We start from the raw sequence: 26,086 nt of genomic DNA, 5'->3' as shown, positions 1-26,086 counted from the left end.
TGTTTGTGTTCCCTAGGGAGTTGTTGAGGAGTGAAGCTGCCCTGGCCAAGCTCTACTGTCGCATGGCTCTGCTCAATATTTTTGCTCCCAAATCTCCCCACATGTTCACCCGGCTGTTCCACATTCCTGCCATCCGGGATATCACCCTGGAGCACCTGCAGCTGCTCTCCAACCAGCTTCTTGCACCACCTCTTCCTGGTAAACACGTGGTTTTGTCACAGTACAGTACTTTCCTGGGGACAAAAAAATACCAAATTTAGTATTTCTTTATTAGCTGGTTAATAATGATGGTGTTTAAGCATGAGCTGGGGTGGTGGCACAGCTCCGTGTTTGCCCTCGCCTGGGGCTGGGCTGAGGCTGGTGAGGGGCACAGCTGGAATGGAGAGGCCAGTGCAGCCACAAGGCTGGGCCTGGCCTCTCACCTGCTGGCTTTTCCACTTGGAGTTTTCCACTTGGAAACAGAGGTTGGGAATCTTCCAGGTGTTTTACAGCTTTTGTTTTCCAGGCTACATAAACAGTTGAAGTGCTCTCCAAATTTGTGCTGTTTTCCTCGTCATTCCAGATGGAACCATCAGCTCCAGCTCCATTCTCCTGGCCCAGTCCCTGCAGCACTGCATCCATTCCCAGACCTGTGCTGCCACAGACCTCTTCTACCAGGGCAACTCCCAGGCCATCAGGGAGTGGCTCACTGTGGCCATCACTCGGACGCTGCATCAGGGAGAGGAGAGTCTGCTGGACCTCACCAAACAGATCTGCTCCTTTCTGCAGGTAAAGGACTCACTCATGTTTCATGGGGGCGTTGGGTTCCCTTCTCTGGAGCCCTTGTTCTCTGAGTGACTGAAAACAGAGGCAGTAGCAGCCCTCTGGACTGAATTAAAACGAAGCAGCCTCCCACTGTGTCATAATTTGCAGTTAATTAAATACATTGGCTATAGGGCACTCTATAAGAAGGGGGAGGAGATTTGCTGCTGTTTGTGATCTTCCATGATGGATTGTCCTGTTACAGGCAGCACCAGAACAATTTCCTGCCGAAGAGTTCCCAATTTCTGAATCCAAGGTCAACATGGATGTGAATTTTCCTGGGGCTGCCTTTGTGATTGTGTCCTGCAAGGAAAGTCAGTCTGGGTTCCGAAAAGAGTGAGTCACGGAGAGGGGCAAAGCTGGGTCTGAGCCTGGCAGCCCTGGGGATGGGATTACTGTGTTTTTTTTAATTTTTTCTTTTCTAAGACTTATTCTGAGTGGTGGCTGGGTCGTTTTCCAGCTGGTTTGAGCCTAACCAAGCTGTGCTGCTGTTTCCCCAGCTCGTCCCTGTACAAGGCCCCCTGGGCTCGGGTGCTGGTCTATGGGCTGGGGCACAAGGTGAAGAGGAACGGGCAGCTGAACCTGATCGAGGCCGTGTGCTACCCCCGCGACGCCTCCCCCACCAACACCGGCCTGACACCGCCCCCCACCACCAACCAGTACCCGGCTGTCATCACCCCCACCGACAGGGTGCACATCAAACTGGGTGAGCACAGCCACAGCACCAGGGAAAAGCCTGCACTGAGCTCTCAGAGCTGAGAACAGCTTCACTGTGGCCTCTGCAGCACCGTCCTGTGTGCTGGTCCTAGCAGCGGTTAGGACTTTTGTACAAGGAATTCATTCTAAACCAAAAAAAAGCCTGGATTTATAAACATTGGCAACCATCTGATTCTGATTTTTATATTCCAGGAGTTCACCCAGCAGTGTTTGTATTCAAAATATTTGATTAAAAATACTGATTTCTGCAGTGTTGGTGCTGTTGGTGTTTGAAGAGCTGTTTCAGATGGAGAATAATTTTTTATTGCTTTTTTAGGTGTTTGTAGGACTCTCTTATCCACAGAGTAATATATCTGCAGTGTAGCAATACTGAGGTCACCCCAGCTTCTCCTGCAAGAAGAATAATTAATATTCTTTCTACTCTTGCCCAAAGGGAGAGATTGGATTTAGAGCAGTGAAGGTGTCTGGGTGCAGTGAGCTCTTAGAACTTCCCCTAGGAGATCCTAAAGTTCTTCTGCTGATGGTTATTTTTAGTGCCCATCAGACAGAAATGAATTATTTTGGGGGGAGTTCTGTGTGTATATTTAGATACGTTCAGGCTCAAAATTATTCTGTTTCTTTATGTGAATAAAATGTTCTCTGTGCATTTATAATTATAGATTATATTAACTTATCGATATAGAGAAACATTCCTATTTGTTTATTACTAGGTGCTACTTGTGAGAAAATTCTCTCTTAACATAAATTTAGCCTTGAAAAAATCCTAAATGTGCTCAGGATCATGGTAAGGAATTTCTTTCACCTTTTTGCTTAGGAGTGTCTCCTCCTCCTGGAGCTGTGTTGGTCTTGCACTCCCTGCCCTTGGAATTCCCCCTGGCAATGGCATTCACAGAACAGCTCTTAACCTGGAAATTAGAAGATGGGGATGGAAAATCTGAAGATGAACTGGATACTATTCCTGCCTCAGTTCTCTTGCAAGTAGTGGAATTTTTAGGTGAGAATGGAGTATTTCCCTAGCAATGAGCACTGATAATGTGCTGGCTCAGGTGGAGAGTTTAGGAAACAAAAGCTACAGTTGAAATTTTCTGAGCTCTTCCACTGTAATGAAATTTTCTTCAAACTCCAGCAATTTTCTGTCGATTTGCAGTTCTCAGAATAACCTTCCTGTCTTTCTTACTGACGTTGAAATGAGCTTTTCTGGTGCTTTTTTTTAATGTCACTTTCTGCCAAGAGTGAAACTCTGCTCACTGCTGTGCCTTGCCTTCCTCACACAGGCAACTTTCTCTGGACAACTGACATGGCAGCGTGTGTGAAGGAATTGATCTTTCACCTCTTGGCCGAGCTGCTTCGCAAGATCCACACTCTGGAGCAGAAGAAGAATCCAGCAGGATTGTCCTCATCCATCGCCCTGCAGCTCAACCCCTGCCTGGCCATGCTCATGGCCCTGCAGTCAGAGCTGCACAAGCTGTACGATGAGGAAACCCAGAACTGGGTGTCTGGGAACGCCTGTGGTGGCTCTGGGGTTGGAGTGGCCGACCAGGGAAGATTCTCCACCTACTTCCACGCCCTGATGGAAGTGTGCCTGGCTGTGGCAGAAGTCACCTTGCCCATCAACATGAGCGTGACAGCCAATGTGATCTCATCCACCAGTGCCCCAAATCTTAGTGACTCCTCCTCCTCGTCGTCATCTTCGCCAGGGCAGACACCACAGAGCCCAAGCTTGCTGTCCAAGAGGAAAAAAGTCAAAATGAAGCGGGAAAAAACCTCGTCCTCAGGGAAAAGGGCTTCGTCCAGGGCAGCCGAGACGGACGCGGCGCTGCTCAGCATCGGGGGCAGCAAGCCTGAGGACATGCTGTGGTTCCACAGAGCTCTGACCCTGCTGATAATCCTCAGGCACCTGACAAAGAAGGACCCCCAGGGGCTGGGGGTGACCAACGATGCGGTGGCAGACGCCTGCCAGGCCCTGGTGGGGCCCACGGCCCACAGCCGCCTGCTCGTCATCTCCGGCATCCCCACGCACCTGGAGGAGGGCACTGTCAGGAACGCCATCAGGAAGGCCTGCAATGCCCACGGAGGGGTCTTCAAGGATGAGATCTACATCCCTCTGCAGGAAGAGGATCCCAAAAAAACTAAGGACAAAGCGGAAGGAGGCGAGTGCCGGACGGAGCTGGAAAAGCCGACGGTTTCCAGCAGCGCCGACAGTTTGGACATCAGCAGCTCCAGCAGCGTCACCCCCGCCATGAGCGTCAGCGCCTCGGCATCCACGAGCCAGGCTTCCCTCTGCAGCTCCCAGGGAATATCCCGCACCGTCAGCGACATCTCCGTGGACCAGTTCCAAGCAGGGCTGGAGCTGGCCATCCCGCCCGGATTGCTGGAGCAGCCGCACGTGGTGTCCAGCCAGGAGAGTTTGGATCTTTCCCACTGCAGCACCGGGAGCCTGGGCAGCCTGGGAAGCCTCGGGGAGCCGCTGGACAACGTGGAAACGGCGTCGGTGTCGGACGTGGGCTCCATGTACACCGTGACATCTCTGGACAATCAGCCGCTGCTGGCACGGCCCATCAAGGGCTTTGCTGTGGTGGAGGTAACGGAGAGAAACCTCTGGAGCTGGGGTTTTCTGGGAGAATGGGATCTCACTCTAGGGACTGGCTCTTTCCTGGGGTGCAGGGTAAATACGTGTCTAAGAGCATGGGAAGACTGGGAGCTCTCAGCTTGGACAGGATGGCTTGAGGAGCACAGAATTCCCTTCACATTCACAGTCTTGGGAACAATCCCTGTCTCTGGAAGGACTGAGGGGACCCAGTAGTGGAGTGATCCAGCAGCAGGTGGAGGACAGAGGGAAGTAGGGAAGAGCTCTTGTGTGTTCCAGCTTGTAGAGCTCGTTTCCACAGAGTGCTGCTGAAGCCAAGACCATAAATGAATTCCTAAGGGATTAAATTCCTGGAGGATTGGTAGCTGTGGAGCACAGCAGCCAGTGCAGCTTCCAGCTGGGGAAATCTTTAAACTGCTTTGCAGGGGCTGGGAGAACACACCAGGAGAAAGATCAATTCATTTCCTTTCATGTGCCTTTCTCTAAGATTTGCCCTGGCCACCACTGAGATGAATTTAGAGATTAGGGCCCTTCTGGTTTGACCCACAAAGCAATTGTTTAATGTTTAATCAGTACATTTTCACCTATTTTGAGCCACCTATGGATTCCTCTATAAAGGTACTTTAGGAGAGATGATAAATTTTGTTGCTGTCTGGCTCCAAATTAATTTTTAAAAGCATTGTGGGTGATTGCCATCAGTGCTGGGTCACTCCAGGTGCTCAGCTCTGCACAAGAACCTTCCTCTCTGCTGCTGCCATGAATTGCCTGCTGCAGATTTATCAGGAGCTTCCAGAAGCACAGCCATTCCTGGCAGCCTGGCAATGGAGAGAGATGTTTTTGTATAGTCTGGGATTGTATCAGTTCCTCTTTTAGAAGAAAATCAGCTTTATTCAAATGGAAACTCTGCAAGTTGCTATTCTTGAGCTGTTAATTGACGTGAAGACATCATTGAAATAAAGCATTAAGTGTGGAGAGAGAGCTGCCAGAGTGTTCACATGGAAACTATCCCAAGTCTGGAGCTGCTCTGGTAGTGGTTATTCTAGGAATCAAAGGAAATTGCTGTTCCCCTTCCCAGTCTGTGTAGCTGAGGCTTCAAGGCCTGTGCAAATTGAGGTTTTTCAGAGTGCAGAATTGAGGCAGGGACAGCAGAGTTACAAATAATGCCATCTCACCAGTCTGACACCCTCAGCTCCTTCCCTGCTGTTGCCAAGGGCTGTCTGCAGCCTGAGGAATGGGATGGGTGGATCAGAGCTGTGCTTGGTTAACTCCCAGCATCAGGATTTCCATGAATCTTTCTCTAGGCTGCACCTGAATTTTGGCATCAAATTACTGATGCAGCAGAGAGGAGAAGCAATAATGATTATCTGGATGGGGAGGGGGGAAAGGCTTAAACCCCAAATTCCTACGAATGGAAATGAATTTGTTTTCTCAGAATTGCTATGAACTAACTTCATTATTCATACAGATAAGGTCAAGAGCTAAAATAGAGAAAATCCGAGCCAGCCTCTTCAACAGCAGTGACCTCATTGGTTTGTCCAGCCTGGATGGGGAGGATGAGCTCATGGAGATGTCAACTGAAGAGATTTTAACTGTTTCCACTGTAAATCAGAGTTTGTTTGACACCCAGGGGAGCCCAGCACTAGAAGATTATTTCAATGATAAGTCAATAAAAGGTAGGTGGCTTGATATTGGCAAATCTGTCTTGTGTTCAGCATTTTGGGGGATGAGCAGGGCTCAGATTCTTCTTGCTTCAGTAGAAATTGGGGTGACAACGAGCCAGGGAGAAAATCCAGAGCAAGTTTTATCCCTCCAGAAGCTATTTGCAATCTGAACCTTGCTCAGTTGGCCACCCAGCTAATCAAATAAATCATAAACAAATAACCAAAACACTCCTCATCAACCCAAAAAAATACTGATTTAATTATTTAGGGATTTTTTTTGAGAAAAGAGCCACAACTTTTGACTGCTCGTTCAGTTGATAGGTGTTGGTGTCTGTCTGCACAACATAATTTTTATCCTGGCATGAAAAGCAAACTGCTTTTTTCATCCCCACTGCTTCCTCAAGTAATAATTACAGGATGTAGCCAACTCTCTCTATAATGGGTGCAGACGAAGATTTTTCACTGAAGAAGTGATTTATGTTTTATTCCCCTGGCAGAAGTGATTTTCCATCTCAAAGCAAGTGCCATGTGATAGAATATTTCATCTGAATGCCAAATCTATTTTCACATTTCAAGCTCTAACCAATTCTCACGGTATTCTGTACCAAATTGTTGGTTTGGTTTTGGTTTGTTTTTTTTTTTTAATTAGGTGAAAAGCTGGTCCCAGGTGCTCGTGAAGTCCTCACAGAGATCTTTAAAAGCTGTGTCCATTCGGAACAAATGCTGAGCCTGACCCCAGCCAAGCCCATCAAGGTGGCTGACATTTACCTCAGCAAGGAGCAGATCAATTCCCAAACCCCTGGCAACCTTCTCCACATCTTCTTCACCAACGTCCGCCCTCCCAAGAAGGTGCTGGAGGACCAGCTGACCCAGGTAGTGCTTTGCCAGCTGTTCTCAGCCTCTTCTGGTGTCACTTGAGAGCCCTGGGTGATGGTTCACTTTTTGTCTTGGAAGATTTTAAGGAAATACGGAGTTCCCAAGCCCAAATTTGACAAGAGCAAGTACAACAAGGCGGGCAAGGAGCAGCACCCGGTGAAGGTGGTGAGCACCAAGCGCCCGGTCACCAAACCCCCCACCAAGGAGAAGACTATGCTCAACAGTGTCAGGTGGGTGTCCTCAGCCTTGTGGAATATTGGATTTCACTGTAGAAATCCAGGATTTATCCCCCCCATCCCTCTGTGTTTCCATGTATTAGAACAGGGAAACACATCCATGTCAGAGCATCTCAGATTTCTGGAAATTATTTGGCAAAGTGTTTCTTTTTCCAGAGATTGGGGTGGAGTTGTTGGGATCTATTTATAGAACATCTGTTCATCACTGTTTTATCCCAGTGCACTTATTCCAAAAAAAAAACAACAGATCAGGTTGGACAGGGTTTGGAGCAACCTATGGAAGGTCCCATTGCAGGAATGGAACTGGATGGGCTTTTTAGGGTCCTTCCAGACAATTTTGTGATTTTGTGCACAAATTAAGGAAAACTTTTGGCCCTAACACCCACTTTGTCCCTCAGCCGAACAGCCTTAAGTGAGAAGAAACCCACTGTAAAGCCCAAATCTCCTGAGAAGAGCAAACCTGAGGAGAAGGACCCTGAGAAATCTCCCACAAAGAAACAGGAAGGTAGGAGCTACAGAGAATTATTTATAATTTTGCATCATAGGATAATTATTTTTACTGACATGTTTATATGACTTGATGATAGATTTGGTTTGTCTTTATTTCTAACTAGTCTAGCTAATTTCTTTAAATGCTGATTTAAAATGCTTTTATTTGTGTCTGTAAGTCTGGGTCCAGCAGTGTGTAGGGCATGTCAGTAAACCATGCAGAAAACTTCCTAAGGGGTGAAGTTCCAGGGCTTTGGGGTTGTGAGGGTTTGGGATATTATGGATTTGAAACAGATGGGTTTAAATTGTGCTTCTCAATTTATATCGGGAAATTCTTCAGTTGCAAGTGGAAAATTGGATAAAAAAGAAGATGGAGACAGCTCAGAACTTGGGGAGGAGACAGCACAGCCATGCCAGGGGTTGTGCTCAGAACTTTTCTCTAGTCAGGTGGAAGAGTGAAGAGAGATGGGTTTGGACTCCCCTCTTCCTGGTAGGAAGTGCCAGGTTAGCTCAGAAAAGCAGAATTTCAGCATCCAGCCAAGAAGGGATCGTTGGTTCCGGGTTAGAGGGAGAGTTCCAGAGGGACAGTGGGGGATTTGAGCCCCTTAGGGGAGTGAGAAGGTGCCAATGGCTGAGGAGGACATGACCGAGGTGTGATAGATGGAGCTCCCCAAAAAAGGGTCCATGGTGGGATGGGAGAGCAGGAGGAAGCTGCAGCAGCCACCTCCTGCTCCTGTGGGGATGAGAACCTCATGGCAGGTGATGAACTCTTTGCTGGTCCGTGTTTGGTGCCAGTTCCTGAGGAGAAGTACCTGACCCTGGATGGGTTTCACCGGTTCGTGGTGGACCGCTCCAAGCAGGACATCCGGAGCGTGTGGAGAGCCATCCTGTCCTGTGGCTACGACCTGCACTTTGAGAGGTACAGCTGGAAAATCTCTCTGAGCAGGTGACACTGATTCACTCTGCTCACTTTGAAACACCTGATCCCAAGTGTTCCTAATCCAAGAAGCTTTAACACTTCCCTCCATGACTGCAAGGCCTGTGGGGAAATCAGTTATTTCCTCAAAATGCATTTTAAAAGTCACGTGCTGTCCAAATGCAGGTCCTGATTCCTTGTGCCCACAAAATCAGATGCCACAGTGTCCTTTAGAGCTTCCAAACTGTATAATAAATTATCCTGAAGGGAACTGTAGCTCCATGTCTGTCTCTGGTTTCCTTCTCCAGCCTGTGCACTGGGTCATTGTTTAAGTGGCACAGGAATGCTGTAGAAGACAGAACTGTGAAATTTCTTCTTAATATTGTAAAGGAAGAAAATCCCTTAAATGAATTCTCCTTCTCTGCCTATGTTAGGCCACAGGCTAATTGTCCTTTATCATCTCCAGAGCAGATAGTGCACTAAGAGAGCTTAATAGGCAGTGCCTCTGTGCCTAATTATTTAATACCAGAGAGGAGCAGCAGGTGAAGAATCAGCTCTTGGCCTCACACTGGGATTCCTGTCATGAAACAGCTCTGCTTAGGGAAAGGGGAGTGGAGAGCAGGTCCTGCCCCAGGTGGAGCTGTGGTGCCCCAGGTGGAGCTGTGGTGCCCCAGGTGGAGCTGTGGTGCCCCAGGTGGAGCTGTGGTGCCCCAGGTGGAGCTGTGCTCCAGGTGGAGCTGCCCAGCACGCTGTGAGTGAGCAGCTCTGCCCTGTCCCTTGCCAGGTGTGCCTGCATCGACGCCAGGCACGCGCAGAAGGCGTCGCGCAAGTGGAGCCTGGAGATGGACGTGGCCCTGGTGCAGTACATCAACCGGCTGTGCCGCCACCTGGCCATCACCCCCGCTCGCCTGCACCCCCACGAGGTGTACCTGGACCCGGCTGACGCAGCAGATCCCAGGATTTCCTGTCTCCTGAGTATGTGGGGATGGTTGGCATCGAGGGTTTTTCGCGGGAGGAGTCGGGAGCGCTCCAGGTGTTCCTTTGGAGGTTCAGTGTGGGATGAGGGGAGTGCTGAGTCTGGCTCTTCTTTCTCCTTGGGTGCGCTTGGGCAGAGTCAGGGATGCACTGCAGCTGCTCCCTGCTTTCCAAGCTGGAACAGGAAATAGCTGGTGAGTTCAGCTTGCAGGGGAAGGCAGGCAGGGTTTCCATTCTTGACTTAGGGCAGATTTTAGTCACTTAAATCCTGTTCTAAGCACTTCAGCAGGAGAATTCAGTGATAATGGAGGATTCTGGGCTCAAGATCCAGGAAGGAATGTCAGGGATCATGGCTGTTCCTGCACCCTCAGCACAGGGATCAGAGGGGCTGCTTTGGAAGGGGGTTCTGTTGCTCCTGGACCAAACCTGCTGGCATTTGCAGGAGGTGGGGAATCAGTTCCTGTGTCTGACCAGGAATTTCCCCCCGCAGATGTCCCCGTGGAGAGCCTGCGGCTGCGCTTTGCCCTGCTGCAGTCCCTCAACACCACACTGGAGACCTTCTTCCTGCCGCTGGTGGAGCTGCGCCAGACAGAGATGTACGGGAACAGCATCGCTGCCTTACTGCAGGAGGCCAAAGGTCAGCTGGGCACTGAGCAGGGGACACTGAGCACAGGCCACTTCTCTCTTGGTTTGCTTTTCAAGGAGAGGGGGATTATCCTCCTGACACCACAACCACTGAGTTGTTCCATCTTCTGTGTCTGTGGGTCTTTACCTTCTTGGGAGTATCCAGAAGTCAAAATTCTTTGTTGGTTAAGCAGATCAGGTGAAAGGGCCACAACTTTGCTGTTGTAGCATTAGAAAGATCAAGAAAACACTAAAAGTGCATCAGAGTGTTTTTCATTAGACACCCAAAAACCCAAGATTTGGGTCATTACATTGCCCAGATTTGTTTTATGAAGAAGAGGAAGATAGAGAATTCACCAGGGGTGTCAGTGTGTGAAAGGAGGTTTTTGTATTGGCCCAGCTGGAAAAGAAACACTCCTGAACCAGTGTGGGGGAGTGAGGAATGTTCAGAGATTTCTCTTCACAGAGATATGAGGTATTAGATATATTTTTGGGGCAGTGTCACAGCCCTATTTTTTTATCATTTCTTGCCTGCAGCTTTACTGTCAAAACATCTCAGATTGCTGAAAAGTATTTGGCAAAGTGTTCCTATTTACAGAGATTGTGGTGGAGTTGCTGGGATCTATTTATAGAACATTGGAATTGTGTTCATCAGTGCACTTATTCCAGAAAACATGAGGAGCAAATAGGTGGGACTTGGAGAAACCTGGACTATGGAAGGTGTCCCTGGTGGAATTGGATGAGTGGAATCATGGAAACCATTCTGTGATTCTATGAATTTTTTATTTTTTTTTTAAAAAAAAATTTAGATTAGCCATGTCTTACCTACCTAAGAAGGGGAAATTTTTGTTCTGCCATTGTCCACCGGAGAATTTCAGGGGTAGATTAACTCTGCTGAAATGTGTTTGTTTCTTCAGGTTTGATCTTTTATGACACAAAAGTCACTGTCATGAACAGAGTGCTCAATGCCACCGTCCAAAGAACTGCTGACCACGCAGCCCCAGAGATCACCCTGGATCCCCTGGAAATCGTGGGAGGTACGGCAAGCTCCTCCCAACAAGTCACCTTGCAACAAGCCAGAGCTGCTTTCCCCCAGCTGGGCTGCTGATTTGTGAGGCTGCAGGTTGATTTTTCCCCTTTGTGTCGGACAGGGGAGATCCGTTCCTCGGAGAATTCCTACTTCTGCCAGGCCGCCCGGCAGCTGGGCTGTGTGCCCTCGTCCCAGCTCTGCGTCAAACTGGCCAGCGGGGGGGACCCCACCTACGCCTTCAACATCCGCTTCACCGGGGAGGAGGTGCATGGCACCAGTGAGTGACCCTGGGACAGGGCTCCAGGGGGTGTGGGGACAGGGACAGCCCGAGTGACATCCCCCAGGAGCAGCCCAGCTCTGCAGCAGGACCTGCCTGGGGTGGGATTTAAGGAGCAGCACTCCCTTGTGCGTGGAAAGGAATGGGATCCCCCTGGGTGCTGGCTGTCTTTGGGGTGGTGGTTCCTCAGTGTTTGCACCGTGGGCTGAGGGGGTTCAGCTTGGCAGAGCTGTTCCATGGGCTGTTGAGGCAGATCCCAAAGAGAAAAGGGATTTCTGCTCTCCAAATCCACGGGGGCTGTGTCCTTGGTGGAGATCCATGGGGGAATGTGGAGCCAGAGAGCCCAGAACACAGCTCCTGTCACCTGTCTGAGGGGTAAAGGAAGTGAGCTGAGCCAGGGCTCCATGGGGCCTTCTCCCAGGGGGAGTTCTTGTCTTTTGAAGGGCTGTGGTGGTACTGACAGTGTTTATGAGGAGATAAATGTTATGGCTGTGGCTCGGCAGCTGTGCTGATCCCTGGAGCATCATCTCCATTGTTGTAGGACAGCCCCATCCATCTCCTAATGCAGCACCAAATCCCATTTGCAGGCCAGCTGGTGGAGCAAACATTCCTGCTGTTCTTGGCGTGCTGGAAAGCAAAGCAGCACTTGAGAATTTGGCTGGGAAAAAAGGAATATTTTCATTGTTCTCCCTCTCTCTTTTCCAGGTGGATCTTTCCGTCACTTCCTTTGGCAAGTGTGTAAAGAGCTCCAGAGCTCCTCCCTCTCCCTGCTCCTGCTGTGCCCCAGCTCTGCTGTCAATAAGAACAAGGTGTGAGATCCCAAGGCCAAAAATGAGGGGTTTTTCTCTTTTTGAACGCTGGGTTTGAACGGGAGTGGGACACATTTGGTCAGAGATGCAGAGAGAAGCCTCAGATCCATGAAACCAAGCAGGTCCCACATCCTGGGAGAGCTGGAAGTTGGTGAATCCCATGTTGCACCTCTTGTGTGCAGCAGGAACTTGGGGAAGGAGCCAAGGCAATAAAATGGAGCAGAGTTAAAACTCCTGGGCAGTGTTCAGAGTGAGGGAGGTTCAGTTGTGTCTGTCCCAAACTGGTGAATTTCCATCAATTTTTGTTCTGTGGCCTTACTCCAGGAATGTCACCAGAAAGATGTGTCACGTTGCCAAGATGCTCCATCCATGCTATTTAGTGTCTTATTTTGTGCAGTAAATGTTCTCTAGAAACAAGATAAAGCTGATGGTCCAAAGAATTCTCAGTAATTCCTTCCTGGGAATATTCTTAGGGTAGGAAACCACTCGGTTCCCTCAGTTAAAAACCAACTGTGTAGCAAACCTGGCTCTGCAAATCCAGCCTCAGAAACATCCCAGAACTGAAGGACTTGGATATCAAACTGATGTAACAAGTCCAGAAAATTCTGAGCATTGATCAACACTTGCCAAAATGGGAACCAACTTTCTGGGGTTGATTTGATCGGGAGGTGATGAGGAGTCCAGGGACTCCTGCTGTGCTGATGCTTTGGTATCCAACTGAACACGATCCTTCCTGTTCCAGTCAGGAGCACTTCCACAGGCCTGCCAACACACAGCCCCTCAGGCTGTGGGCAGCTGGTCAATCCTGCCCTGTGTGCCCTCTTTTCCCCCCAGGGGAAGTACATCCTGACCCCCAGCCCCATCACCTACGCCGAGGAGCAGCTGTTCCATTTCTTCGGGCAGCTCCTGGGCATCGCCATCCGAGCCGATGTTCCTCTGCCCCTGGACCTCCTGCCCTCCTTCTGGAAGACCCTGGTGGGAGAGCCCCTGGATCCTGACCTGGATCTGCAGGAAGCTGACATCCTCACCTACAACTACGTCAAAAAATTTGAAAATGTAGGTCCCTTTTCCCTCTTTCCTCCTTTTCCTCCGGATTCCCCCACAGCACATTGCTGCCTGCCCTCGCTGGTGGCTGCCAGGTGGTTTTCATGGAAGCAGGGTTGGGGATGAGTTGATTCCTCTTGGATGCAGGATTTTACATCCTGTTGCCTTGGAGAAGTTTCCCACTGTCCCCTGCTGCCGGGCACGGTGGAATTTCGGCTTCTGAAATATTAACTGGAATTGCTAAGGCAGACCAGAACCCCCACAGCAGGGTTTTGGTGTTGGAGTGAGTCCCTGTTGTTGTGGGGACACCTGTGAGGAGACAGTGCCACGCTGGTGACCAGGTCCTTGTCCTTGTTCCACGACAGATCAGTGACGAGACGGAGCTGGAAGCTCTGTGTGCCGAAATCGCCTCCCAGCACCTGGCAACAGAGAGCCCCGACTGCCCCAACAAACCCTGCTGCAAATTCACCTACCTGAGCCTCACTGGGGAGGAGGTGGAGCTGTGTCCCAGGGGCAGGCACATCCCTGTGGGGTAAGGAGCAGCCTTTCAGGCAGGGTGTGGCACTAAATATCTCTGGAATCGTTCTCCAAGCATGGCCTCTCCAGAGGTGCTTTTGTAGCAAGTTGGAATGATCTGGAAAGCTTTGCTTGGTGAGAAGTTGGCAGAATTTGGGATTACTGGGGCTGTTTGGCGCTGTAAGAGACAGAGGAGCAGCTGGTCCCAGTTGTGAGGGATGGGCAGGTGGGAGGAGAAAGCAGAGGACAGCAGAATTAACTGGGAAGCATCGGAATGCAAAGTGTGTATTGCTAACTCTGGATTATTCCAGATCAGGATCTCTCCATGTGAAACACGGGGTGGGGCTCGAGGGCTCTCCCAGGTGTTCCTCCCTCATCCCAGATCTCTGGCCCTGCAGGTGGGAGAACAAGGACGTGTACGCAGCCGCCATCCGGAGCCTGCGGATGCGGGAGCTGCAGACCCCGGAGTGCATGACAGCAGTGAGGGCAGGGCTGGGCTCCATCATCCCCCTGCAGCTCCTCACCACACTCACCCCCCTGGAGATGGAGCTGAGGACCTGTGGCCTTCCCTACATCAACCTGGAATTCCTCAAGGTGCTTTGGCCACGCTCCTGTGGGACACAGAGAGGGGGATCCTCCCATGGGAAGGTGGGAGAGGGGAGAATCTTCTGCTTCTGGTACAGCCAGGACATCCTTGGGACACTGCTTGGACACTGCCTTGGCCCCAGGGAAGTTCATTAAGATTTCACTGGATTCAGGAAATAACAGGGTGGGGTTTGTGCAGAGAGAAGTAAGAGTTTGAACTTCTTTATTTAGAAGTGTAGTGGGGACGATTGCTGAGGGGAGGGGGCAGAGCAGCAGTGGACACATGTCCCTGTCCCCTCAGGCACACACCATGTACCAGGTGGGACTGATGGAGACCGACCAGCACATCGAGTTCTTCTGGAGCGCCCTGGAGATGTTCACGCAGGAGGAGCTCTGCAAGTTCATCAAGTTTGCCTGTAACCAGGAGAGGATCCCCTTCACCTGCCCCTGCAAGGACGGCGGCCCCGACACCGCCCACGTCCCCCCCTATCCCATGAAAATCGCTCCCCCCGACGGCGCCGCAGGTACGGAACGGAGGGAAAGGAGCTGGTTCTGCTCCCAGCTCTGTCCCAGCCTCAGCCCCCCTCTCACTGGGATTTAGTGAACACTGACAAAGAGGGGAAGGAAGGGGGTTATGAGGGGAAATAAGGAGAGAGTTGGGGTTTAAATGATGTCAAAATGAAATTTCACGTAAAACTTGAACTGCATCCAGTGGGAGGCTCCCTGCCCATGGTGGGAGAGTGGAACTGGATGAGCTGTAGGATCCCTTCCAACCCAAACTGTTGTGGGATTCCACAATTAAAACTTAGCCCTGCACAGATGCAGAGAGACTTTCGCTATTTGTCTAAAACACTTTTAAAATCATTAAACTATTGGAAAAATATTGTCACATTGCCAATATTTCCGACTGAAAAGACCCCCAAGAGGCAGGGATTGGATTTTGGGTCCCCTCAGGACGGGAAGCGTTGGGTTGAGTTTTAAGCCCTGGCTGTCGCGCAGGTTCCCCGGATTCGCGGTACATCCGAGTGGAGACGTGCATGTTCATGATCAAGCTCCCGCAGTATTCCTCGCTGGACATCATGCTGGAAAAGCTCCGCTACGCCATCCACTACCGGGAGGATCCGCTCAGCGGCTGAGCAGGAGCAGGGAACGCCTGGAGGTGACTCCGTGACTCTGCCCAGTGGAACCCCTTCAGTTCCCATCCAGCGCCTCCCGTGGGATGAGCTGGGGGATAATTTATTTCCAGAACCTTCCTTCCTGTTACAGTAATTCCCGGAAGACGACTTCCGTTTTGTATTCGTAGACTTTGTGGTGGACTGGTTCTTTTTGTTGCCTTGTTTGTGGAATATTTGTAGGATAGTTTAGTAAAGACCGGTTTATGTATAATTTAATTTGGGGGGAAAAAAAAAAACCTTTCCACCTGTACATTTCTAATTTTGTAATCCACAGCGGTCTGCCCCGTGCAAACACCGCTGGCAGGGAGGGCATTCCGAGGCCGGGAGCCCTTGGTGGGGGAAGGCTCGTGGATCGCTCTCCCCCAAGAGGTTTTTGAGTACAAAAATGCCAGTTTTGGGTGTGGGGAGGGAATCACTGCGTGGGCAGGAGCAGAGCACAGGTGGGATTTGTGGCACTTGCTTGAGGTTTGAAGCAGGAATTTTGCTGCCAAACTGCTTTTCCACCTTTCCACCACTTTTCCTTGAAATTTTTTTAAACTCTGACCAAGCACACGGGGGCTGCCACAGGGAACTGGGGGGTTCAGCTCAACACTTTTGGGAAAATTTCCAAAAGAACAGTGAAAGGGCTGTGAGTCCATTGGGTTCCTGCCCTAGATGTTCTTGAATGTCTGCTTTGCTTAGCAACAAAATAATTTATTGTAATTAAAACACAAGCAGAACAAAACAGCTTCTCTCCAAAGGGTGTAAGATACCACAGTCCATCCCGAAAATCCGGGACTTTATCCCATTTCCCAGTGAGCTCTCAGAACAACCAGGGGGTGCTCAAACACCTGCAACTCGTTTTTTGTACTCAAAAATCTTTGATCCAAGAGCAAATTATCCTAAAAACCTCTGACACCTGGCAGGAGGAGGAAGTCACCCGTTGGAAAAGTTCCTGTTTTGTGTGGAAAGCTGGGAGCCGACTGCAGAGCAGGAACAGCTCCACGTTTCCCTGGTGTTCTGTGGAATGTTCTGGGTGGTTCAGAGCGGCCCCTCCACAGGTGTCTCATCCCTCACCAGGATTTCTGGGACGTTCCAGCTTTGCTGATCCCTTGGATCCTGAGTTCTGAGGAAGAGACCATCCCGGAATCGGTCGGTGCTGCCCGGGAGGTGACCGAACCTTCAGCTCGGTGTCCCGTGGAGCAGCTCCCGGGAATCCCAGATGTATTTATTGTACATTATTGTGAATAGTGGGAACGCTGAGTGCGTGGGATGCGGGAGAGGCGGTGTGAGTTTGGGATGGGTGTCCTTGTTCCTGGATGAGCGAGTGGGAATGGGAATGTGTGTGCAGCAGTCGTAGGTAGTCGTCGGCATCCGGAGTCTCCCAACCCCGTGGTTAGGAAGCTGTTACCCTCCCCGTGCATATTGCCCTGTCCAGGGAACAGATCCATGTAGGAAGAATATTTACTCTCCAATCTCGTCCATTTCCTGGTAGAAGCGTTTATGTAGCCCAGAAACCACTCGGAGCAAGCGGGAACACCTGGAGTTTACAAAGACCGAAGGGGGCGGCTCGGAGCCGGTTTGTTCCCGTCGGGACGCGCGTTCCCAGGCTGGAGACGTGGGCAACGCCGGCTGGATTCCACGGCACAGCTGTGGCCCGGCCTGGGCTCTCTCTGGGCTCTCTCTGGGCTCTCTCTGGGCTCCAGCCCCAGAGCTCCGAGGGGCCATCCTGGAGGGCTCCGTGTGCCAGCGGTTCCCAAGGCTCCAGTTCCAGCTGTGAGTAAGAAACTGCTGCTACTGTGCGTGCGCTCCTTTGGGAAGCGCATCCGAGTGGAGCGCACCTGCACCCGGCCCCGGGCGCGTGCTGGAACGTTACTTGATCCGTATTTATTACAGTTAATTATTTATGATTACAAATAACGAACTTCTCGTCGCTGCCGTTTGCACCTGGGGGTGTAAATGAAGCTTCTTCTACAGGACAAATGTCGCACCGATAACCAACTTCCATCGACTTTGGTTTGTTCTGGAGAACAGGATGAGCCCCCACAAGAGGAATTGTGGGAGTTTTTTGGGGTTTTTTTGTTTTTTTTTTTTATTTTAATTCCATGCTCCTGGGAAGGAAGTGCTGCAGCACCTCAGCTGTGGCTCAAATGGCCTTTTAATTAAAGCTTTTCTAATCATCCTTAATTCCTCGTGCTTTAAATGAACTTGACATTGTCTGTACTAGGCTTGTTTGTCGAAGCAAAGATTGGTTTGTGATGATTATTATTATTTTTTTTAATATATATTCATTCAGAATGTAAAATTATACTAAACAATGGAAAAACTCTGGAGCTGGGTATTAGTTCTAGCTTGGTGTGTGTCCATCTCGGTTCCATACACGGCATTAACCTGTAAGTGCTCTTGGCCATCGAGTGTACACCTGCATAAAGGAGATTCTTAACATCCCTGGAGCTGTTTGTGTCCTTCTTTGGGGCTGCAGGGAATGGGATCTGCTGCTGGAGCTGCCTGAGCCAGGGGAGGAGAAGGGGGAGAAAGGGAGCTGCAGCTTCTCTCTTGAAATCTGGGTTGTTTTTGTGTACTTGGAACAAAACTTAAGGATTTTGTACCAAAGGGAAGCTGAGTTTGTTCCTCTGGGATTTCCCTTGTGCCTGAGGCACAGCACAGGCTCTGCCATCTCAGTCATTAATTATTTGTCATATTTAATGATTTGTGACCCATGGCACCCTGTTACCATCCCAAACCTCAGGGACCAGTTCCCATTCCCTGAGCTTCCCACAGCCCTTCGCCCCAGGAATGGGAAGAACAGAGGTTTGGTGTCCCCCTGTTTTTAAATACCTTTCTTCTTCTTCTCTTGTCTAAATAAACACATTTGGTGGGAGCATCTGTAAAATGTCTTTATTTTAGGAGGAAGTTCCTCCAGCCACGGCTGGGCTCTGGCTGTTCCAGTGGGATGGAGCTGGCACCTGAGACAAGGCCTGGGTAACGACCCTGCCCCAGGAGTGCCCAATTAGCCCTGCCAGTGCCATCTGCTGCACCTCCTTAATGAGGCTGATGCTCACAGAGCCTGCTCCGCTTCCCAAAATCCCAGGGATTCCAACAGTAACAGAAGGCAGGGCAGGGAATAACGGCAGGGAATGGATCCTCCCAAGGAGGGGAGCCAGGGGCTGTGGTCCTGTGTCACCCCAGGGGACAGAGGCCACCACACAACCGTTTGGGACAGCATCAGAGAAATTTTATTCCAAGGAACTTGAAAAGCTTTTAACTTGAAAATGCAGCACTGAGGAGCCTTGGAGCCCCAACCCTCACCCTGCTGTGTGAGGGACAGGTCTGGAGCACCGGCTGTGCCAGAACATTCCAGGCCAGGACACACCCAGAGCTCGGGGTGGCACAAATCCCATCGCAGAGCAGCACAAGGAGCCCACACGGACACAGAACTCAGGTGGGGCCCAAGGTGAGACTCAATTTGATGCCTTGGGGGTGGTGCTTGAGGCCATCAGAAACATAAAAACCTGAACTTTGCTCTCACAGATTAAAAAGAGAGATTTAGAAAATGGTCACTGCCTAAAAACTGAAGCTCAATGTCAGAATTTGCTTGCGCTTGGACCGACGAGTCCGGCAGAGCCTGGGACCAGGGCCGGGCGCTCCACGGGCTCACTCCTCCGGGTGTCCGGCTGCTGGGCCCTGCGCTTTCGCCTTAGGGGAGGGGGAAAAGAAAAACGCTGTTTTCCAATACGAGTTCATAAGGGAGGGCTGGGAAAAGCAGCTCCTTGTCCTGGCAGAAGCAGCAGGAGCTGCCCCTGCAGCCTCACCTTGGAGCTCCGGCGCCGGAGGCCGCTGCTCCCGCCTGCCAGCCCCAGGCTCCTTCCTCCCATGGCACCGGAGCTGCAGGACAGGGACAATGACACCTTCAGAGGAGGCAAAGCCACCCCTGTGGATAAACACAGGGCAACACAGCAGGGAGCCTCTGCCTCCTTGTGCCTCCTCTGACCCCGGCCCAGACAGAACCAGCTCCTGTTCAGGGCCCAGGTGAGAGCAGAGCACTCCCATGGACAGGTAATGAGGCCTTATCCTATGTTTTATCCCAGTGACCAGTGGGTCTGTTCTATCTCAAGGTAAAAACCTAAATTTGTTGTTTGAAACTCAGACAAACACCAGCCAAATTCAACTGGGTGAATCTGAAAGCCTTTGAAAACCCTTTTTAGCTGCAGGCAAAGCCAAGGGGATCCAGATTTGCACCGTAAGAAGTGGAATGGACCAGAAGACAAAGGTGTTACCTTGGCTGGGCTGGAGCAGCTCTGGAGGAGCTGGAAGTGAAGGTTTCTGCCTGCAAGTGCTGAGCAGGTCTTGCCCGGGGTGCTGTCCCAGAGTCACCTCTGTCCTTCGGTGTCCCCTCGCTGCCACTCCCCCTCCCGGGCTTCCCCCGTGTGCCCGGAGCGTCCCCGGCTCTCCCTGGAGGGGACAACGCCGCGTTCCCGGCCTTGGCCACCTCCGTCCTCAGCCTGCTCCCTGCAGCAGGGCACAGCCCCAGCTTCCCAAAGCCTTCTGCGTGCCAAGGAGCCACATCTCCTGCAGGGACAGCACGTGGAGCTTAACAGCAACTTCAGCATCAGGAACAACCCCTGTCCATCCCCAGGGACACAGTTCCAGGGATTTAATCCTCCCTCCCTAACCCCAGAGCAAGAGCACAGGATGGAAGATTTTTGAGAAGCAGCAGGGTAACAGCACGGCCTCAGTGCAAGCACAGGGGAGCTCAGGCTGTGCTCTGCCCACACCTTGGTGCCGGATCCGCCGCCGAGCCGGCTCCGGCGATTCCCATCCGTCCCCGTGGGGCTGAGGAGCCGGCAGCTCCCGAGCTGGAACGTCACCTGTGGGGCTGGCAGGGCGCAGGTCGCAGTGGTGCTGCAGCAGAACACACAGTGCTGGTCAAGTGAAGCTCACCCGGGTGAAAATTCCTGGGGAAACACTGGAGCAGCAGCGCTTGGGGACATCAAGGTGAGTAGGGAATTGTTATTACGGAATCCCAGCATGGTTTAGGTGGAGAGCAGTCCTAAAGCTCATCCAGTTACATCCCCCTGTCATGTTGGACTGGAGCAACCTGGGCCACTGGAAGGTGTCCCTGGCCATGGCTGGGGGTGGGATGGGCTTCAACATCCCTTCCAACCCAAACCATTCTGGGATAAGCTCTGAGCTCATTCCCAGAACACTGATTTTGCTGTCCCCCAGGACAGGAGAGGCCCAGAACAGCCAACCCAACGCCAGCTCCAGCAGTTTGTTGGACTAAGAACGTGAATGAACCGTGACACAGAGAATGGGTGAGCTCAGCACTCTCCCATCTTGTCTGTAACAGCAGCAGATCCCACAGGACTCTTCCCTGGGCACAGCACTCCCAGGGCTTCCCCTCCCACCCAGTTTTCCCTTGTGTTCCTTTCTCTCCTCAGCTGACTCACCCAGGGCTCAACTTCATTTTCTGCATGACTCAAACATTCTGATTGTGCAACTTCAGGCCCTTTTGTTTAGTTTCATGACAAGAGCTTTCAAATTAATCCAGTACTTTTCAGGAGGAGCCTCAGTGTGTGGCACAACCCTTCACAGAGCTTTGTGTGGACATTTCCCTGAACTCCTGAAACGTGCCACACGATGGGATGTGGCCCAACAGATCCTGTCCTGTTCAGTACCTGGTGATGAAAGAGAATCTCCTCTTCCAGCTGGATGCCACAGAATTCACACGGAATCATGAGGTCTCCTTCTGCCTGGACAGTTTTGGGCTGGGATGAAGGGACACTCCTGTGGCTGTTGGACCTCCCAGCTCGCAGACCACCGTACTCCCATGGAATTGGAGAAGAACTTCTCTTACTGAACGAGGCAAAGGCACTTGCTGGGTTACACCCTGTCTGTTACACAAACAACACAGAAAAATCACCTGACGAGCCAGGTGGGCATTGAAAACCATTTTCCTTGGCAAAGACCCAAATGCCAGAGTTCTCTCAATGTCACCCACACCCTTTTCAGTGACAGCCACAGAAAAGTCTTCACTGCAAACCCCAAGACACAGGGAAGTCCCAGACCTGGTGAAGGATCAGATCTTCAGCAGGACACAGCTCCTCGCAGAACTCGCAGGGCAACATGATCATCTCCTCATCTGCAAGAGAAGGAAGGATTAAGGATTACATCCTCTGTGGAGCCTGGTGAAGACACCTCCTGCTGCATCATTAAACCCTTTAGTGCCATTTCTCCTCTCAGAACAAGCTGCACTCCAGGTTTCCCCCAGATCCTCCTTCCCACCATTTTTACTTCCACGAGCACCTTGTTCCCCCCCAGGCTCCCACCGTACACCAAGGTCAGAGACCCACTACTTTTAATAAGCTTTTATCTCTTCACTTGCTGCTTTGCTTTAGGAGCCTCAGAATGACTGATTTTGACCTTTTAAAAAGCTTACATAATCTTTAACATTCCCAATTCAATTTTTCCTTTTCCCTTCCCCTCAAATTTAAGGATAAATCCCACCACAACAGTGTTTATACCTATTTTGCTGTGGTTTGATGTGCTAAAGGACTCTGGAGAGTCACAGGAGATGATGTTGCACAGGTCAGTTCCATCACCATGGGCAGATTGTCCAGGCTCTTTGGTGTAGTCGTATTCCCAGAAATCCCTGGGATCATCAGCTGCAGTATTATGGTGAGGATTATTCTCACTTTGCAGGCTGAGAGCCAGCACATAGTCCAGGTCACCATCCCAGTCCTCAGGAAGTTGGGAATGAAGGACTTCAGGTCTCTCTAGCTCATCCCCTTCAAAAGAGAAATACTGTAAACTTGGGAGAACATCAACTGGGCCCTCTGGACATCAGACTCAGCCCCAGGGTTCCACATGTGGACTCTCCTGGAGTTCAGAGGTGCCAAGAGCACCTCTACCAGTTCCAGGAGGATGGAGAAAAATCATGGCCCAAAATACAGGCAGGAAACAATTCCAGTTTCATTTTTAAGACAAGTACTTTGAGACAAAAAAAAAAAAAAAAAAAAAGGAAGCAACTGGACTTTTATGCCAGGCACCTCAGCACTCCTGGCTTACACCTCATCCCATGGGTAAACATTCCCAGCCTCTGGAGCATTCACTATCCTGTATTTTCACAAAAAGGAATCACAAAACCTCACACCTGGACCAGCTGCAAGATGAGCAGCCAGTTCTTCTTCCTTTGTCCACTTTTTCTCACTTTTGATTTCTTCAAAAAAGCTTTTGATTTGTGCTGTTCCCTTAAGGGTCTCATCCTTAGGGGTTCTGTCCCTTAAGATTCTATCTTTAAGGGTTCTGTCCCTGGAGCTGTGTCCCTTAAGGGTTCTGTCTCTGGGATTTTGTCCTTTAAGGGTCTGTCCCTGAGGCTGTATCCCCCAAGGGTTCTGTGTGTGTGGTTCTGCCCCTGGGGTTTTGTCTACTAAGGGTTCTGTGTAGTTCTATCCTTTAAGGGTTCTGTCCCTGGAGCTGAGTCCCAGAGCAGCTCTAAATCTCCTTTCCCCCCTCTCTGTCTCTTCCCAAGCCCACCCCCAGTACCTGCTCCCTGCTGGCTCCTCACGCCTCCATCCTCATTCCCGAATCCTGGAGCTGTCCCGCTGCCCTTGTCCACCTTCTCCTCTGTCCCACAGAGCCGGGGATGCTCCTTGAGCTCCCTGACCAGGACGTTGCGGCCGCAGCGCCCGCAGGGCTCGGTCCTGGCCCCGCAGTAGAGCTCGTGCTCCTGGAGCTTGTTGAAGGCCAGCTGGATGTCACAGAACTGGCAGAGCACGGGGCGCAGCGGGCACGAGGACGCCTGGGAAAACACATAGGGTTACTCTTCCCGTGTGGAACACTGAGCTTTCTCAGCTTTGGAGCTCTCTCTTGTGTCCTCAGCCACATCCAAAGGAATAACCTGGAGTAAGCCACAACGTGGGAAGGCAACAACGACGTGGTGGAGTTGGCAGCTAAAGCTCCTCACTCAGGATGTGATTTTAAATCTGATTTGGGTTTTAGACACAACCCAAAATCCAGCTGCATTCCATGAGCACAGCTGAAATCCACACTGGTTTTTAGGGAATGGACTTACAGCTCATTTACTGCTCACCAAGAGCTGCTTGGACACGCCCACATTGAACAACGGGTGAGGTGCCCTTCAAAAGGGGTTAAAAATAGATAAAATATGTGATATTTGCAGATGCTGCATTAATAAACAACCTGCACTAATAAAACATCACCGTTTGCTTTACAATCCAAAAGCACCACGCACACACAGACAGGATTAGCTGCTCCCAGGGTTTAGAACTGGACAGATTTCCAAAGAAAATCCTTTTTCCCTCAGCGATCAGCAGGCTGAGGTGGCAGTTCCAGAGCTGTCTCTAAAGGAGCCCACAGGGAGGGAAGGGATGACATTTATAACAAGATTGTCTGTGACAGCAGCCAACTGGATTCAGAACTCAGAAAATCCCACTCTGGCCTATTTTAGTTTATTTTACAGGCTATTTTTAAAGTCTGTTTGGACAGATTGAGTTATTAAAAGTCACATAGTGGCTCCAGCAGAAACATGAAACAGTAAAGGAATGCAAAAAAGTCAAGTCAATCATATTTTAGATAGCTATTTTACAACTGACAAGGACAAAAAAAAAACCACCAATTTTCACAGATAACCCATTGATAAGAAGCCCTGAGTGGCTCCAGGACTTTAAGGCAGTTTCCAATCCCTTCTCCCAGAGGCTGTGAGTTCAGGAAGCATCACTCAACACAAGGATGCACAAGCCCCAGGCTGGAATCCAGGTGTTGCCTGACAGAAAGGCTCTGGAATCAGTGGAACACCACAGCATCCCCCAAGGGTTCAACACTATAAAATCCACCAACCTCGTGATCCTTCAGGAGGCTGTTTTCCATCTTCATCCTACACTTGCAGGTGACCTACAGCAAGCAGAGCTCGTTAGATTAATCACCACAGAAATGAGCGGTTTCAGAGCAGAGATGTCTCTCACCTGCACGTGCTCAGACTCAATGTGGTTCTTCATCTCAGACTTTGGGATGGAGTCGCTGCAGTAGGGGCATATTTCAATGTTTCTTTTACAGTGGATTTCGTGGATGATAAAATTGACTGCAGGAATATCCTTTTTGCTGTGAGAAAGTCGCTGAGGTTACCGAGCAGAAACTGACACCGACAACAAATCCAAGCAGTTGTTCACAACAAAAAATAATGCTAAGAAAGATTTCAGTGAATTCATGGTTTAAAGAGAGCCCAGCCAGGCCTCAAGGTTCCAGCACAGGTGGATATTAATGTATTTAACACGCAAAAGTCACATTGCATTAAGATAATATCCAGATGGATTTATTTCCTTATGTGAAAAGCAAATCTTGCAGCACAAACAAGTTATTGCCAGGTTTCAAGTTAATAAATTAGTCTGAGAAGATAAGTTTCCCCCTGAAAATAACTTGGCTCTGAGAGGTCAAACAAACAGTGCTTTGGAAAGCAGTCAAACCCATATTTTTTATACCTGACAGATCCTGTTCCAGGATAATGGAACCATGGAATGGTTTGGGTGAGAAGGGACCTTAAAGCTCACAGGGACACCTTCCACAGCAGTAACAACGCTGCTCCAACTCACCTCATTTCTAAGATGCTCATTTTCTGTCTTGAAACCAAACACAATAGGAACTGAGGCACCTGGAGCTCAGTCCTTACTCCTGCCTCAAACAGGCAGCATCATTTCTACATGGATCATGCTTTTTCCAAGAAATCCACCTTGAAAACACCTACATTAATTTATAACCCTTTGTTTGCTAAAACCCACAGCTGTTCAGCTCTCTCCCCTGCCAGATCCCAGCCAGCCAAAAGCCTGGCAAAGCAACAAAGCCCAACAGCAGAGACTGAACTGTGCAGACCAAACAAAGCAGGCTGGTGTTGCAAGAAGCTGTCTGGATTCTGATGTCTCTTGGGGAAAAACAACTACAAAAAAAAGTTAATTTTAGCTGCTTGTATTCGAGAGAAAATTTGTGACTCCTTACCAGCCACTGGATTACCAACGCTGGGGCTCTGCAGAGAGGTGTAATCAAAGAGAAAAACTTCCGCAACAACACTGCCTACCGATCCTATTTTTATATTTCTGCTCCTGAGCCACGGAACTGCTGAAGAAAAACTTGAGATCGTGTACTTTGTGCGGATCTCACTGAAAACCGAGCCTGGCTTTTGATCCGATTTCGGTTTCTGTTTAGTCCCCTACTAAGAAGGGAAATCTGACGCACAAACGCTTACAGAAAGGCCGTCCGGTCGTCTCCGGTATTTCACAGCATCCCAAGGAGCTGTGCCCCGATGTACCGGCGGGGTGGGCTCGGACACAGCGAGTCCAGCCCTCAGCGACCCCGGCCCTCAGCGACCCCGGCCCTCAGCGACCCCTGGCCCCGGCCTGGCCCTCACCGGCCCCGGCCCGGCCTTACCAGTTGCCGCAGAGCCGGGACTCGGCCGCGGGCACGGCGGCGATGGCCATGGCTCCGTGCAGTGCCGGGCCCGCTTCCCTCACAGCCCCGAGCTCCGGGCCCGGCGGGAGCAGCGCCGGGAGGCACCAGAGAACGCGCGGCCCTGCGGGGATCGGTGGGGGGGGTGCCGGTGCGGGCTCCCCCGGCCTGGCGAGTCTCGGTTGAAGGTGCCGGGTGGCGATCTCCGGTGCGGAGGCCCGGACGGGTGCCGGTGTCCCGGGTCAGCTGAGGTCGGTGGCGGTGTCGCTGCGGGTGCCCGCCGTGTCCCGCTGCCCGCGCCGGCCCCGCCCCGCCGGCCCGTTCGCCGTTGCCC

At 50.8% G+C, this 26,086-nt stretch overlaps 2 protein-coding genes across 5 annotated transcripts in view; one reads left to right on the top strand and one right to left on the bottom strand.

Moving 5' to 3' along the window:
* Positions 1-17,745, top strand: part of HECTD4 (HECT domain E3 ubiquitin protein ligase 4) — a 64,362-nt gene extending 46,617 nt beyond the window's left edge. For 3 of the 4 annotated variants that reach the window (XM_015644084.3, XM_015644083.2, XM_015644085.3), the window contains exons 56-76: positions 17-198; positions 563-768; positions 1,007-1,137; positions 1,302-1,507; positions 2,333-2,512; positions 2,793-4,099; positions 5,571-5,778; positions 6,416-6,639; positions 6,721-6,872; positions 7,277-7,383; positions 8,163-8,286; positions 9,068-9,258; positions 9,749-9,895; positions 10,800-10,919; positions 11,034-11,189; positions 11,895-11,998; positions 12,833-13,054; positions 13,408-13,574; positions 13,957-14,152; positions 14,445-14,667; positions 15,143-17,745. In XM_015644084.3, the coding sequence (XP_015499570.1) occupies positions 17-198; positions 563-768; positions 1,007-1,137; positions 1,302-1,507; positions 2,333-2,512; positions 2,793-4,099; positions 5,571-5,778; positions 6,416-6,639; positions 6,721-6,872; positions 7,277-7,383; positions 8,163-8,286; positions 9,068-9,258; positions 9,749-9,895; positions 10,800-10,919; positions 11,034-11,189; positions 11,895-11,998; positions 12,833-13,054; positions 13,408-13,574; positions 13,957-14,152; positions 14,445-14,667; positions 15,143-15,279 (4,690 nt within the window). In that variant the 3' untranslated portion in view covers positions 15,280-17,745. The remainder of the gene's footprint in view (positions 1-16; positions 199-562; positions 769-1,006; positions 1,138-1,301; positions 1,508-2,332; positions 2,513-2,792; positions 4,100-5,570; positions 5,779-6,415; positions 6,640-6,720; positions 6,873-7,276; positions 7,384-8,162; positions 8,287-9,067; positions 9,259-9,748; positions 9,896-10,799; positions 10,920-11,033; positions 11,190-11,894; positions 11,999-12,832; positions 13,055-13,407; positions 13,575-13,956; positions 14,153-14,444; positions 14,668-15,142) is intronic. The other variant, XM_015644086.3, reaches the window with a different exon arrangement.
* A 765-nt stretch (positions 17,746-18,510) lies between these two features.
* On the bottom strand, positions 18,511-26,068 carry TRAFD1 (TRAF-type zinc finger domain containing 1). Its single transcript, XM_015644087.3, has 11 exons — positions 25,735-26,068; positions 24,282-24,417; positions 24,157-24,210; positions 22,843-23,098; positions 21,822-22,085; positions 21,366-21,439; positions 20,976-21,191; positions 20,073-20,199; positions 19,575-19,866; positions 19,110-19,182; positions 18,511-18,993 (listed from the first exon to the last, which is right to left on the bottom strand). Exons 1-11 carry the CDS (start codon positions 25,782-25,784, stop codon positions 18,952-18,954), a joined length of 1,584 nt encoding a protein of 527 aa, XP_015499573.1. The 5' UTR covers positions 25,785-26,068; the 3' UTR covers positions 18,511-18,951.
* Between the last annotated feature and the right edge of the window lie 18 nt (positions 26,069-26,086).

The sequence above is a fragment of the Parus major genome, chromosome 15, assembly GCF_001522545.3.
Source record: "Parus major isolate Abel chromosome 15, Parus_major1.1, whole genome shotgun sequence".
Taxonomy (NCBI): Eukaryota; Metazoa; Chordata; class Aves; order Passeriformes; family Paridae; genus Parus; species Parus major.
Note: the sequence above shows the minus strand (reverse complement) of the source record. Positions and strands in the feature narration are given on the sequence as shown.